At 38.8% G+C, this 15,955-nt stretch overlaps 1 protein-coding gene across 13 annotated transcripts in view; it reads right to left on the bottom strand.

Annotated features, from left to right (window-relative positions):
- Positions 1 to 15,955, bottom strand: part of baz2ba (bromodomain adjacent to zinc finger domain, 2Ba) — a 251,814-nt gene that overhangs the window by 57,025 nt on the left and 178,834 nt on the right. For all 13 annotated transcript variants that reach the window (XM_063052309.1, XM_063052299.1, XM_063052301.1 and 10 more), the window contains 6 exons: positions 11,686 to 11,940; positions 9,746 to 9,960; positions 9,584 to 9,658; positions 9,001 to 9,241; positions 7,985 to 8,047; positions 2,710 to 2,854 (listed from right to left, as the gene is read on the bottom strand). In XM_063052309.1, coding sequence (XP_062908379.1) covers positions 2,710 to 2,854; positions 7,985 to 8,047; positions 9,001 to 9,241; positions 9,584 to 9,658; positions 9,746 to 9,960; positions 11,686 to 11,940 — 994 coding nt within the window. The remainder of the gene's footprint in view (positions 1 to 2,709; positions 2,855 to 7,984; positions 8,048 to 9,000; positions 9,242 to 9,583; positions 9,659 to 9,745; positions 9,961 to 11,685; positions 11,941 to 15,955) is intronic.

A 15,955-nucleotide genomic window follows, 5' to 3' on the forward strand; every position in this document is an offset into this window, starting at 1 on the left:
GCTATTGCTTTGCTCACGCTTGAGTGTTTGGTGATGGTGCTGATGGTTGCTTATTTTTTTGCCAGTGGGATTGTTGCTCGCTGCCGCTTACGTGCGGGAGGAAGGGGAGCTGGGGGGACTTTGGGGTTCTTACGTTTATCTGTCGTTCATTCTTTGGGGCACTTCTCTGTTTTCGTGGATGTTTGCCAAGAAAAATTTCAGGATGTACAAACCCCATTTCCAGAAAAGTTGGGATATTTTCCAAAATGCAATGAAAACAAAAATCTGTGATATGTTAATTCACGTGAACCTTTATTTAACTGACAAAAGTACAAAGAAAAGATTTTCAATTGTTTTACTGACCAATTTAATTGTATTTTGTAAATATACACAAATTTAGAATTTGATGGCTGCAACACACTCAACAAAGTTGGGACAGAGTTAAAATAAGATTGAAAAGTGCACAGAATTTTCAAGTAACACCAGTTTGGAAGATTCCACATTAAGCAGATTAATTGGTAGCAGGTGAGGTATCATGACTGGGTATAAAAGTAGCGTCCATCAAAGGCTCAGTCTTTGCAAGCAAGGATGGGTCGTGGCTCACCCCTTTGTGCCAAAATTCATGAGAGAATTGTTAGTCAGTTCAAAAGGAACATTTCTCAACTCAAGATTGGGAGTACTTCGGAAAACCATTGTCACTCAACACAGTCCCTCGCTTCATCCAGAAATGCAACTTGAAACTGTATTACGCAAGGAGGAAGTCATACATCAACTCTATGCAGAAACGCCGGCGAGTTCTCTGGGCCCGAGCTCATCTCAGATGGACCGAAAGACTGTGGAACCGTGTGCTGTGGTCAGATGAGTCCACATTTCAGTTAGTTTTCGGAAAAAACGGGCATCGAGTTCTCCGTGCCAAAGATGAAAACGACCATCCAGATTGTTATCAGCAAAAGGTGCAAAAGCCAGCATCTGTGATGGTATAGGGGTGCATCAGTGCCCACGGCATGGGTGAGTTGCATGTATGTGAAGGTACCATTGACTCTGAGGCATATATTAGGATTTTAGAGAGACATATGTTGCCATCAAGGCGATGTCTCTTCCCAGGACGTCCATGCTTATTTCAGCAGGACAATGCCAGACCACATTCTGCACGGGCTACAACAGCGTGGCTTTGTAGACACAGAGTGTGTGTGCTTGACTGGCCTGCTGCCAGTCCAGATCTATCTCCTATTGAAAATGTATGGCGCATCATGAAGAGGAGAATCAGACAACAGAGACCACGGACTGTTGAGCAGCTGAAGTCTTATATCAAGCAAGAATGGACAAAATTTCCAATTGCAAATCTACTACAATTAGTATCCTCAGTTCCAAAACGATTAAAAAGTGTTATTAAAAGGAAAGGTGATGTAACACAATGGTAAACATGCCTCTGTCTCAACTTTTGTTGCGTGTGTTGCAGCCATCGAATTCTAAATTTGTGTATGTTTACAAAATACAATTAAGTTGGTCAGTAAAACTACTGAAAATCTTTTCTTTGTACTTTTCTCAGTTAAATAAAGGTTCATGTGAATTAACATATCACAGATTTTTGTTTTTATTGCATTTTGGAAAATATCCCAACTTTTCTGGAAATGGGGTTTGTATATTGTATACATTTCTCTGACATTAAATTGGACCTTTGAACCTTTGATTACTAAGATTAAGGGATACAGAGAGAGACAGGAGATTGGGGCTGAGAGTGAAATGGATCAGCCATGATGAAATGGCGAAGAAGACTTGGGCTGAATGGCCAAATTCTGCTCCTATGTTTTATGGTCTCAGTGAACCAGATAACTTTAAAAAGAACACAATGTTTTCTGGTCTCTCAACATTTCTTTTCAACCACAACCACTCAAATTAGGTCAGCTGCACGAAAGTCAAAGCCTAGAAGTTTACCAGTGCAAATTTCCTCATGATAAAGTTCTCCTAAAACAGTTTTGATAAGCTTATTTTTAAAAAAAGCAATACATTTGTTAGTGAAGTTCAAAAACACTCTAGCAGCTAGGATCTACCCCATTCTCCTTTGCATAACTTCTGTTTCAGGAACATTTGGTGTTGGGGATTAAAGTTATCACATTAAATGAAGTTTCCTTCCCTCCCTCCACATCACCAGTCTTACAATGTAGCACTTACAATGTGACACCACTGTACAAACAGCACTCTTTTGGATACTGAGGAATGCTGCCATGTGGTGATAATGGGAAGGGTGGAACAGTTGGTGGCAGAAGAATCTGCAAAGCTGGTTCTTCTGAGTGAACAGCATGAACTGTGATTCACTCAGAACAACAGGATTGAAAAACTTGACAGAAACTAAATTTTGGGCTCTGTACCACAGTTATTTGACCGTTAGAGAAAAAAAAACTAGAGCATGCATGATACTCAGATGAAAGCAGCATGTTAATATTAACAAAGGATAAAGATTTGCCCCACATTGCTAAATAGTGCATTCTCATGTGATTTTTAGTAGTGCAATGTGGATTCTTTTTGGTCATTTTGCATGTAGATTGAGATGAAAGTCACCTCAGTAAGAACATTAACCAATGATAGTCTTAATGTAATAATAAGAGGGCTCATTAATCAGCTTAGCTTAATTATAACAAGTCAATTTACAAAGATTGTAGATACCCCAACAATAAATTGCTTTTAAGAGCTCTAGGTCATTCAGTGAAGAAAAAATTTTCATATGGTTACCTTCTGCGCTTTCCATGCCTTCAACATATACACCACCGCACTGAGGAAGTACCCAGTAGCGTCGCTTGTAGCGATCCTGTCCAAATGTCATGGCACGCAATGAATGAGAGGCCTCAAACAGCTTCTTACGGTACTGGCTTTGTTGCTATGCAAATAAGACATCTATGTCAATGATATGAACTTTTAGAAATACAGTTCTAAAATAACAGACATGACTTAGAAATAACACAATCACTGCTACATTCAATTACAGGCATATTTCACATTAAACAGAATATTTGCAGAATTCTGATTGGTACAAGAGTACATCACAAACTACTTGAATTTAAATACAAATTCAATTTTCCTGATCAATTTGAGATCAGAATGTTTAGGCTCCAACATGAGTTGAACTTCAATATAGACTTCACCACAGAAATTTTCAAAAAAAAAACATTAAGGGGGAAAAAAAAACAAAACTTAACCACAGTTGATGGTCATGGAAATAGTGACCAAAATACTGAAGGTTTGGGTTCCAGGGATCATCACACAAGAGAAAGATTTAAATGCAGAGGTATGTAAGAAAGTGAGCACATGTTGCAGGATAAAGGCAACTTGTAAATTAGTTGTTACTAGTGACACAAAGGGGGAAAGAAGATGCATAGAGTCAGAATAACAGAGTTTGTAGAAGGGACAGCAGGAGAGATTGTGCTTTAAAGAAGAGCCCAGTAATGCGTACACGTTGAGAGTAAAGGTACAACCACTACCCTGGTGGTTTCTGTCCCTTAGCTCAATAATACTCACCTTGTGTTTCCTAGACACAGATTCAGAGTTGAATTCCAATATTGTAGTGAGGTGACTAACTGTGATGTTAAGGCAGCAGCTAACCTGGGAGAGGTGTGAGGCTCACGGGAAGCAAGAAAAAAAACCTCTTGGCTGAAATCATACCTTGTATAAAGGAAGATGTTTGCGATTATTCTTTTGGAGCAGGGGTTCCCAACCTTTTTTATGCTACGGACCCTTACTATTAACTGAGGGGTCTGCAGACCCCAGGTTGGGAACCCGCTTTAGAGGATAATTAGTTCCACCACTGCACATGGAGCTCACCAGAACACTGTCCTGGGCTCAATCATCTCTAGCTCTTTCAACAATATGCTTCCTTCCCTCATAAAATCAGTAAAAAAAAATGTTTAAGTTCTTTTGCCATTCTACAGAAAATAAAGCAGCCCATGCCTGCAAGCAGCAGGACCTGAATATCACGGCAAGTAGCAAAAACACCATATTGATGCTAAGGAATAAACATATCCTCAAAAACTCTAACCATCTTTTCCTGACATTCAATGGCACAGCCATTAACAAGCACCACCCAATCATCCATATTTTAGGATTACTTTTGGCCAGAAATTTAAGTGACCCAGCCACATAATCATGTTGACTGAGCAGGTCCACAACAGCTAACTCAACTTCCAACTTCTTTTTCAGCATCAGAAAGGCTGAAGCTCAGAACATAATGGGATACTCCACACTTGTATGGATAGATGCAGCTTAAAAATAATCACATATGACCTAGGCCAACACAAAATGCTTAACTCGTACTCCAGCCATCATTTTAAACTTCTGCTTCCTCCCACCCCTGAAAACAAAGTAGCTGCAATATACACCAAGTGAAAATGTATTGCAATGTAGCAACATGCCAAAACTACTTCAACATCTTCACAAACAAGAGAAAATTTGTAGATGCTGGAAATCCGAGCAACACACACAAAACACTAGAAAAACTCAGCAAGCCAGGCAGCATCAATGGAAAAAAGTCCTGCCAAAGGGTTTCGACCCAAAACGTCGACTGTACTTTTTTTCCATAGAAGCTGCCTGGCCTGCTAAATTCTTCCAGTATTTTGTGTGTGTTGCTCAACATCATCTTCCATACCTGTAGTCACTACCACCAAATAGAACAAGGCCAGTATGCACAAGGATGCTCCAACATCTGCAAGTTTCATCGAAATCACACACCACATCATCATACCTTCATAATACCACTAGGTCTAATTCTACAACACCTTGTACCGAAAAGCACATGGTAGAACTTCACTAGTTCATGAAGGTTGGTCACTACAAGTCAAGGGCACCTAGGAATAAACAATAGCTGCTGGATTAGTCAGCAATACTTGCATCAAATCTTGGCATTTTGTCCAGTCCTTCTCCCACTTACATTTATGACTTTGCTATTCACTCATTACAGTATGTTCGACCGTGTATTTCTATCCCAGTCAGACTTCTGAATTTATTATTATTATGAGAGCTCATTATGTGGGGGAGGGGGCGGTTCATAGATTTGGCATTCTTAATCTGGGATTGGCCTGCAATATTTTCTAATACGTCACCTTCACAATTTTCTAATACATCACCTTAACAATTAATATATTTTACTTTTCTCTTTCCAGTATTATTTCCTCTTGATAACTCAGTCAATTCCTACTCCCTCCCACATTTCACAACATTTAGCTCTTTTCCAGGCAAGTACATTCCTCAACAGCCAAACTCACCCCCCCCCCGCCACCACCCCAACCTGTCATTTTCCATTCAACCGTGGTTAATTAAGTCAGTGCACATCAACACCAGTCCACGCAGAACCTCAAAACACTCATTTGGATTAAGAATGCACGCTTATTTCACTATTAATTTCTAATCCACACCAGTTTTTGCTTAATGCCTGATGCCCTTTTATATCAAATAATAAAAGAAACATCCATCTTCATTCCACAAATATGATTTCAAGTTACATGGGACTCCATTTAGGTTGAAGGAAGAGTCAAACAGCCTCTTCTCATAAGGTACTCAGTCTTTTAGAATTTTTTGCAAGGCATTGTACAATTGCGGAATTGCTGGAAGTGTCCCAAAAAATCTGATAAAAGTTGATAAGCTACAAGAGATACATTTCCCAAAAAAGAGAGAACGAAAACATTTAACAGAACTGAGATCACACAGTTCCCCTTGAATATCAGTGACAAATTCCCCAGCAACAACATCCTGTGGGCAGTGGAGGGCAGCACCACCATTGACCAGAAACTCTCGAATTTCATTTTACACCACTGTGGGAATAATTTCACAATGACTGTCCACATACAGTTAAAAGGATTAAAAAATACAGAGTATTGTGTACGAGGAAACATTTTCCCTAAATTTAGACATAGGATGTTTTCTTACAGCACATGGTTAAATCTATGTTCACAGACACAATGAATTTTGTAAGGTAAATAGACTATCCTTTTGAATATCACACACCTACAGTGGCATGCAAAAGTTTGGGCATCCTGGTCAAAATTTCTGTTACTGTGAATAGCTAAGCGAGTAAAAGATGAACTGATTTCCAAAAGGCATAAAGTTAAAGATGACACATTTCTTTAATATTTTAAGAAAACATTTTTATTTCCATCTTTTACAGTTTCAAAATAACAAAAAAAGGAAAAGGGCCCTAAGTAAACATTTGAGCACCCTGCATGGCAGTAACACCCCCTTTGGCAAGTATCACAGCTTGCAAATGCTTTCTGTAGCCTGCTAAGGGTTTTTCAATTCTTGTTTGGGGGATTTTCTCCCATTCTTCCTTGCAAAAGGCTTCTAGTTCTGCGAGATTCTTGGGCTGTCTTGCATGCACTGCTCTTTTGAGGTCTATCCACAGATTCTCGATGATGTTTAGGTCAGGGGACTGTGAGGGCCATGGCAAAACCTTCAGCTTGCGCCTCTTGAGGTAGTCCATTCTGGATTTTGAGGTGGATTTTGAAAAGTTCTATTCAAAAGGTTCAAACGAACATCTAAACAAGCCTGATGCATTTTGGAAACAAGTCCTGCAGACTGAAGTTAAAATAGAACTTTTTGGCTGCAATGAGCAAAGGTATTTTTGTAGAAAAAAGGGTGCAGAATTTTATGAAAAGAACCTCTCTCCAAATGTTAAGCACCGAGGTGGATCGATCATGCTTTGGGCTTGTGTTGTAGCCAGTGGCACAGGGAACATTTACTGGTAGAGGGAAGAATGAATTCAATTAAACACCAGCAAATTCTGGAAACAAACATCACACCGTCTGTAAAAAAGCCGAAGATGAAAAGAGGATGACTTCTACAACAGGATAATGATCCTAAACACACCTCAACATTCACAATGGACTACCTCAAGAGGCGCAAGCTGAAGGTTTTGCCATGGCCCTCACAGTCACTTGACCTAAACATCATCGAGAATCTGTGGATAGACCTCAGAAAAGCAGGGCATGCAAGACAGCCCAAGAATCTCACAGATCTAGAAACCTTTTGCAAGGAAGAATGGGCGAAAATCCCCCAAACAAGAATTGAAAGACTCTTAGCTGGCTACAAAACACGTTTACAAGCTGTGATACTTGCCAAAGGGGGTGTTACTAAGTACTGACCATGCAGGGTGCCCAAACTTATGCTTCGAGCCTTTTTCCTTTTTTGTTATTTTGAAACTGTAAAAGATGGAAATAAAAAAGCTTTCTTGCTTAAAATATTAAAGAAATGTGTCATCTTTAACTTTATGCCTTTTGGAAATCAGGTCATCTTTTACTCGCTTAGCTATTCATAGTCACAGAAATTTTGACCTGGGGTGCCCAAACTTTTGCATGCCACTGTATTTCATATGTAAGTTTACATAACTAAAATTAATGTTTAATATCTGATTTTTTAACACACGCAGATACAGATGAAATAATGTTCTCATGCAAAGTGCATTATTAGAAAGAGCAAATGAAGATACATGGAAACAACAGGAATTCTGCAGATGCTGGAAATTCAAGCAACATACATCAAAGTTGCTGGTGAACGCAGCAGGCCAGGCAGCATCTATAGGAAGAGGCGCAGTCAACGTTTCAGGCCGAGACCCTTCGTCAGGACTAACTGAAGGAAGAGTGAGTAAGGGATTTGAAAGCTGGAGGGGGAGGGGGAGATGCAAAATGATAGGAGAAGACAGGAGGGGGAGGGATAGAGGGATAGCTGCTTGGCCTGCTGCGTTCACCAGCAACTTTGAAGATACATGGAGCTGTTTTCTGTCCACATCTGCAACATGCATAAATTTATTTTGAACGAATTGATGACAGACACTTATCCTATAACAAGTAGTTCAATATGCCAGATTTTATTCTATTTTTTTCTTTTATCAAAATGCTTTGATACAGAACTGAAAACTGACCAAGTAAATTTACTATTTACTAATACAAAGGAAAAAACCATAATGTAAAAATACTTAGTACACTAGTGTAACTAAACTATAATATTAATGCAAAAAGACTTCTACCTTGCTCAGTTTTTCAATTTGTTTCTCCAGTTCCTCCACACTAGTCAACTGTTCCCCATCATCCTTGAAAAAAAACAAATAACTGTAATTATGAATTATTAAACATCCTAAAAAATTTCAAATTCAGATCTAGTAAAACTAACACAAGATAGGCTCTGACAATTCTGAAGGGGAAAAACAAAACCTCTATTTTCCACAATGAAAATTGGATAAAGAGGTTCAAGTACCATTATTACACCTCAATTATTGATAGAAATCTCAGTAAACGTGACTTCCAAAAATATGAAAAATAAAATTATAAATTAACACTAAAGGGATGTTTTTTTAGAAAAGAAGTTTTATGCCACACTGACAAATGGGTGCCCAAGATCTTTGCACAGTACGGTATGCCTTTCCAATTCTCGTGTCATTAGTTTGTGACGCAATGGAATTATGGAGTGCTAATTGATTTTAAGTATGTTGATAGATCACATGTTTCAGTTGCAAATTTAAAAGGAACAAAACTAACAACTTGAGAGCCAAGAAAAACCTTTCAAAGCATCCTACACTGTAAGTAGCACAATTTTTTTAAATATACAAAGAATTTTAAGAAACCATTAATGGAAAGTTGTATACAATTTCCACAAAAACTTCAAGGACATTTTAGAAAGAAAATTTAAAAAATATAACATTCAATTGCGAAAGTAGAGCTAAAGCAGTAGTAACAACCTACTAGTGCATGAAATGACTGTGTCTCGATGTCTAAACTGGCCACAATATTTATAATTTTGGATGGACAATCAGATTGAAGCAAATCAAACTGAAGAGTACTACTGTACATTCAGTAACGGCAAACGAATTTGCCTGTATTTATGAAGTTTATTGATCTTTGTCCTAAGCCAGAAGCAAAATGTGCGTAAATTTTATTCCATATCAGTCTGAATAAGTACTCACAAGGCTGCCACTCCAGTACGTCTGTGGTATGGAGACTTTATCCATGGTCCTGACTACAACACATATAATACTGATAAATTTACCTCATCTTCAGCAATTTCGATCTTCTTTGCCTTCTTTTCTTCATCTTTATCCTCCTCCTCATCATCATCTTCGCCCTGATCATCACTGTCATCATCATCGTCATCATCATCATCACTGTCACATTTTCGCTTTCTCTTTCGGCCAGGAGTGGGAGTGCCCAATAACCGCTGCTCTCCATTACTGTCGATACCACCAATCGATTCTTTCTTACCAGTTCGCTTAGCATGAATAATTTTAAGCCTAAGAAAAATTAAACTATATTAGCATTTAAAAAAAAACTAGGATGTGGTATTTGTGGCAGTTCAGAAATATATTAAAAAGGATTTTTAAGGGGAGAGAAAAAGGCAATGGAATTTTATGTCGCTTCTTAAATGTAAGTTAACAAATGCTACCCTATCAAAGTGTATTTTCTTTTTCAGCAATGGCATTTATTGCAACAGAGAGATACAGTTGAAAAACTGCACACTAATAAAAGGGACAAATAACTTACCGAAGACAAATTTAAGATACATCAATATTGCAAAGTAAAATATAAGTGACATTAATACAGCTCCAGCTACCAAGTTCAAGAATGTAACTTACTTCCGAAGTTTGCCTTCCACAATCCATTTGTCTCTTCTCAGATTGGACATATGATCAATATTTTTATCAATTTCACTAGAAAAAATTAACAAAATGCAAATCAGCAACAGTCTCATTTTAAAGAGGCTTGACTTACATGGAAATTCCAGTTAAAACACTTACTTGACCACAACTTTGCTGCATGCAAGTTCATTAACTAAGAATGCAAGTACAGAAGCCTTTTGAACTGGAGCGTGTGCCTGGAAAGGCTTTGTGTTCAAACTTTCTGTAAGCTCAGTTTTTCCATTATGGGCCTCCATGTAGATCTGCAATATTTCTGAAACAGTGTCCTTGTTTATCCTGACATTGGTGATGTGATCTCCAAGAAAAGTCCGTGCCTGTTGAAATAATTTTTTTTTAAAAAGCAAATCACCTTTGCTGTTTAGTTTAATTGTAGAAAACAATGTCCAAATTGAAATAGAAAGAAAGGGGTAGCCATTATTTTATGCATCAAAGAAGATGAGGAAGTATAAATTGAGCTGTGTGACATTGTACTCAGTAGTCTTAAATAAGATAATCTTATCTAAAATTTAGTTTTGCTGTAGTTAGAATGCCTTCCAGTCAATGGTTGAAAAGAAACCAAACTACCTGGAGGCATACAAACTATTCCAGAAGCAAGTGTGCATTACTGAACTTCTTGCTTCAATATGTAAGTATCCTTGTAACCAGAATAGATACACAGAAAAGGATGCATGCTTATTTAAAGCAGGCATGGAATTAAAGATTGTGACTAAATGCTAGAAAACAGAAAGCATCTGCAAGTAATACAAACATGCTGGAAATGCTCAGGACAAGTATGTAAAGGAACACACATAAAAATTGCTGGTGAACGCAGCAGGCCAGGCAGCATCTATGGGAAGAGGTACAGGAGACGTTTCGGGCAGAGACCCTTCATCAGGACATATTGTATGTAAGGGACCTATTCTGGATGATGCTCAAAACTAAAGAAACACATGGAAAGTAAAACACCTTTGCCAAAAATTCCCAAGCATCATGACCGGGTTCTGCCAATACAAGGCCCACCCATGAAACTGCCGAGGAAACTTTTAGGAGATGGCAAAAGCGCTTCAACTAAATTTTTTCATGCTTCACTCCAACTAGCAATTTATAAATGCTTCTGAACATCCAAGACCTTCAGAAGCACCCAAGAAATAGCAAAAAACATACAAATCATAAGTCAAAAATATATGGTCACCCTCAGATATTTAAATATACAAGTAAACAATTAAACGTTAGTGCTGTCAAACAATTAACTGTGAATTAATGTTCGAAGTGAAAAAAAAAAGGTCAAAATTTTAAGTGTCCCAGTCACATACTTTATTGAGAGAGAATGACAAACTGAGAGCCAAGGGAGGGGTTAAAGTGAGGATATCAAAAGAAATGAGGGCTGCCAAACCATTTTGCTAAGAAACATGATACACTTGAGATGCCCAAGCTAGAGGAACATTGCTAACTCTTGCAAAAGCATGACTATTGGCTCCTACAGAACCAAACTTCATCTTATCAGTGCAGACTGAGGCTCCATGACAAAAACTGGATTAATTCATTACAATTATCTGATGATCGTCTTCCCTGATAAAGGATACACATTGCTAAAATGCCATGCTATTTTTGCTAAAATGCCATACTATTTTTCTAAAGATAAATTAATTACTAATTATCTGAAGGCAAATTCAAATGACATTTACATTGTTTTTTGGTTACAGTCCCCAGAAAGAATTAGCTCCACTGCTGAGTTACGAAATCTAACTAATATCCTGCATATTCTTTTTATAGTTTTCAACTGCATACGCATATTCTTAAAATGTATTAAGAGGATCAGCTTCCTTTTTTTAAAAAACTGTTTCTGTTCTGACAGTTGATCACAAATTTGAGCATTCAAAATTGCTGAATTCTTTTAATCTTTGTTGTGAAAAATATATGGCATCAATTTTTGCATGCAAACTAATTCAATGAGTAAAATGCAAGCTGAATCGATAATGAAAGGGGAATAAGCATTTATCTTAGCTCCATGAACAATTTTTTATTGTTATTAATGAAAATTAACAAAATGTATGTCATACCTTGTATCCTGGCGGTAGTCCTGGGTCATGAATAGCAGCACTTAAAAGTCTCACCAACAACTCTTGGATTTCTCCCATGCTTTCACCCACATTAAGCAGTCCTTCTTGAAGTACATTCAAAGTTGGGACATCAATATTTAAATCAAAGCCAAGAACCTTACCAAAGTTGTGAAGGAACTGTACTACCATAAGGCAATCAGCAAAGGCACCTCCAGGCAGTACAAGACCAGGAATGGGGAGGAACTCTGGTAGAGGCTAAAATCAGACAACAAATATTTTTTGAGCTCAAAGAATCAAAGAACAATTAACTATATATTTATTTTACTGTTTATTAGATCAAAATTAGCATTTACCAAGCAATATTTGATTAGTTGTGGCAAATTGATAACCCTACTGCTAAAAGTTCAATACAGTATTCAACTTTACCATCATCAGAGATCCTCACCACCCAGGCCATGCTCTCTTCTTGCTGCTGTCATTAGGTAGAAGGCAAAAGAACCTCAGGATTCACACCACCAGGTTCAAGAACAGTTACTACCCTTCCACCATCTGACTCTTGAATAAAAAGGAGATAACTACACTCACTTGTCCCATCATCGAGATATTCCTGCACCCAATGATCTCACTTTAAGGACTCTTTCTCCTTATCTTATGTTCTTGTTATTTATTGCTATTTATTTATATTTATATTTGCACAGTTTGTTGTCTTCTGCACTCTGTTGATCTTTCATTGATCCTGGTTTAGTTACTATTCTTACAGATTTCCTGGGTATGCCCACAGGAAAATGAATCTCAGGGTTGCATATGGTGACATATATGTAGTTCGATAATGAAATTTACTTTGAACTTCCCATTGAAAGATCACCCCCCCCAAAAAAAATTGGAGGGAATACACAAGTATTGAAAGTTTGAAAACAAAATATTATCTTCATTTTATAAGTACAAAAAGCTGCTTTAGTATGAAAATAATAAAGAATGATAAATTTGAGCACACAATTATCATGCAAACACGAGGAATTCTGCAGATGCTGGAAATTCAAGCAACACACATCAAAGTTGCTGGTGAACGCAGCAGGCCAGGCAGCATCTCTAGGAAGAGGTACAGTCGATGTTTCAGGCCGAGACCCTTCGTCAGGACTAACTGAAGGAAGAGCTAGTAAGAGATTTGAAAGTGGGAGGGGGAGGGGGAGATCCAAAATGATAGGAGAAGACAGGAGGGGGAGGGATGGAGCCAAGAGCTGGACAGGTTTCAAATCTCTTACTAACTCTTCCTTCAGTTAGTCCTGACGAAGGGTCTCGGCCTGAAACGTCGACTGTACTCTTCCTAGAGATGCTGCCTGGCCTGCTGCGTTCACCAGCAACTTTGATGTGTGTTACACCATTATCATGACCATTTTTAGAGGGTCTCCTAAGGAACTTAACAGAAATGAATCTTCTCATTTAAAAGTTCTGGCTGATCAGACAAATTCTCAGCATTTCTTCATATTGGCAACCTCTCCTTATCAAATTGTAAGCTAATCCACTCATAGAACTAAATAAATTAATTGCACAAAACAAAGGTCATTCTGATCAGTTGACAGCTGGCCAAAATCAGACCTATTTAGTTTAATCTCATTTCCAAACCCTCGTTCTGTATCACTGTAGATAATGGCTGTTCTGTTGCTCATTCAGAGAGTTTGCAAATGTGATGAGAGGCTTTACTTCCAACACTTTTTCCGACACCACTCCTCAACTCTCCTCGCATTGTGAGGGGCATAGATACGATAAATGCAAGCATGCTTTTCTCCCCCTCTGAGGTTGGGTGCAACTACAACCAGAGGTCATGGTTTAAGGATGAAAGGTGAGAAGTTTCAGGAAACATGAGGGGAAACTTCTTCACTCAGAGAGTCATGAGAGTGTGGAATGAGTTGCCAGCATAAGTTGTGCAATGAGAGCTCGTTTTCAGCATTTATGCAAAGTTTGGATAGGCACACGGACAGTAAGGATGCAAAAGGACTTTGGTCTCAGTGCAGGATGATGGGAGAAGGCAGTTCAAATGGTTTTGGCATAGACTAGATGGACCAAAAGGCCTGTTTCTGTGTTATCACTCTAAAATTGTATTCTCTAAAATCTCTCTGATAAATAAAATAGGTCCCCCATCTAGGCTCTTCATATTTTTTTATTGTACCTAAATTAAACCGTTCCACACTCTCATTTGTCCAAAAAAAAATAACCCAGTCTAGACAGTTTCTCTGTGTTTTCCTATCCCCAACACTATCCTCAAATCTTTTATGCATTCCCCCTCCCTCCACTGATACAATTATATTCTTACTAAAGTATGAGGACAAGAACTCTAAGTAGTACTCTAACGGTAGACTGTTTTCAAAGTAAATTTATCAAAGTACATAAATGTCACCATATAGAACCCTGAGATTCATTTTCTTGCATACACAAAAGAGTCAATGAAGGACCACACCGATTTGGGCATGAACCAGTGTGTAAAAGACAACAAACTGTGCAAATAAAAAAATAAACAATAAATAAACAAGCAATAAATATCAAGAACTAGTTTTACACCAGTCAGCATGACTCCCTTGCTCTGCCAATAAAAATCATCAGTCATTGAGAAGTACACTATGTATCCCATAAGCCAGCTTGACCTTGTTTTTTTGTGTTCAGCTAGGTGTCTTCACAGATGAGGACAAACACTCCACCATCCCCTCATGGTTGGCAGATAGAAAGCAAAGGGTAGCAGGGAATGGGTGTTTCTCAAAACGGCAGGTGGTGATTAGTGGGGTGCCACAGGGCTCGGTATTGGGACCACAGCTGTTTATGATTTACGTCAATGATTTAGAGGAAGGCATTGTGAATAACATCAGCAAATTTGCTGATGATACTAAGCTGGGTGGCAGTGGGACATGTGATGAGGATGTTAGGAGAATTCAAGGTGACTTGGATAGGCTGGGTGAGTGGGCAGAAACTTGGCAGATGGCGTTTAATGTGAATAAGTGTGAGGTTATTCACTTTGGCAGCAAGAACAGGAAGGCAGATTATTATCTGAACGGTGTGGAGTTAGGTAAGGGTGAAATACAAAGAGATCTAGGAGTACTTGTTCATCAGTCTCTGAAGGTGAATGAGCAAGTGCAGCAGGCAGTGAAGAAGGCTAATGGAATGTTGGCCTTTATTACAAAGGGAATTGAGTACAAGAGCAAGGAAATCCTTTTGCATTTGTACAGGGCCCGGGTGAGACCACATCTGGAGTATTGTGTGCAGTTTTGGTTTCCAGGGTTAAGGAAGGACATCCTGGCTGTGGAGGAGGTGCAGCATAGGTTCACTAGGTTAATTCCTGGATGTCCGGACTGTCTTACACAGAGAGGTTAGAGAGACTGGGCTTGTACACGCTGGAATTAAGGAGATTGAGGGGGGATCTGATTGAGACATAAAAGATTATTAAGGGATTGGACAAGATAGAGGCAGGAAATATGTTCCAGATGCTGGGAGAGTCCAGTACCAGAGGGCATGGTTTAAGAATAAGGGATAGGTCATTTAGGACAGAGTTGAGGAGGAACTTCTTCTCCCAGAGAGTTGTGGAGGTGTGGAACGTGTTGCCTCAGAAGGCAGTGGAGGCTAATTCTCTGGATGCTTTCAAGAAGGAGCTAGATAGGTATCTTATGGATAGGGGAATCAAGGGTTATGGGGACAAGGCAGGAACCGGGTATTGATAGTAGATGATCAGCCATGATCTCAGAATGGTGGTGCAGGCTCGAGGGGCCAAATGGTCTGCTTCTGCACCTATTGTCTATTTATATCCACTTCTTCATGTCTTACAGTTATTGTGGATTCTCTTCCATGTGGACATAATTGTCCCCACCATCAAACACATCTTCAAGAGGCAGTGCCTTAAGGCGGCAGCATCTATCACCAAGGACTCTCACCATCTCTGGGGCATCGCCACTTCTTGTTACAACCATTGGGGAGGTGGTACAGGAGCCTGAAGACTGAACTCAAAAGGATTTAGGAACGATTTCTTCCCCTCCCCCAAAATTTCTGAAAAGTCCATTCACTCATGAATACTACTTCATTATTCAATTTTTCAGCTATTAACTAATTTTAAGCCATTGTACTACACTGCTGCAAAACAAATTTCACAACATTCATGTCAGTGACAATGAACCTGATTCTGATACTTGCATTGATCGCATTACCTTATTTCTCCAAGCTGACTTCTATTTCCCACTTTCATGCCCATTTAACCTGTCCACTGATATTTTCCTGAAGCCTGCAAGTCCCT

This window comes from Mobula hypostoma, chromosome 6 (assembly GCF_963921235.1).
Source record: "Mobula hypostoma chromosome 6, sMobHyp1.1, whole genome shotgun sequence".
Taxonomy (NCBI): Eukaryota; Metazoa; Chordata; class Chondrichthyes; order Myliobatiformes; family Myliobatidae; genus Mobula; species Mobula hypostoma.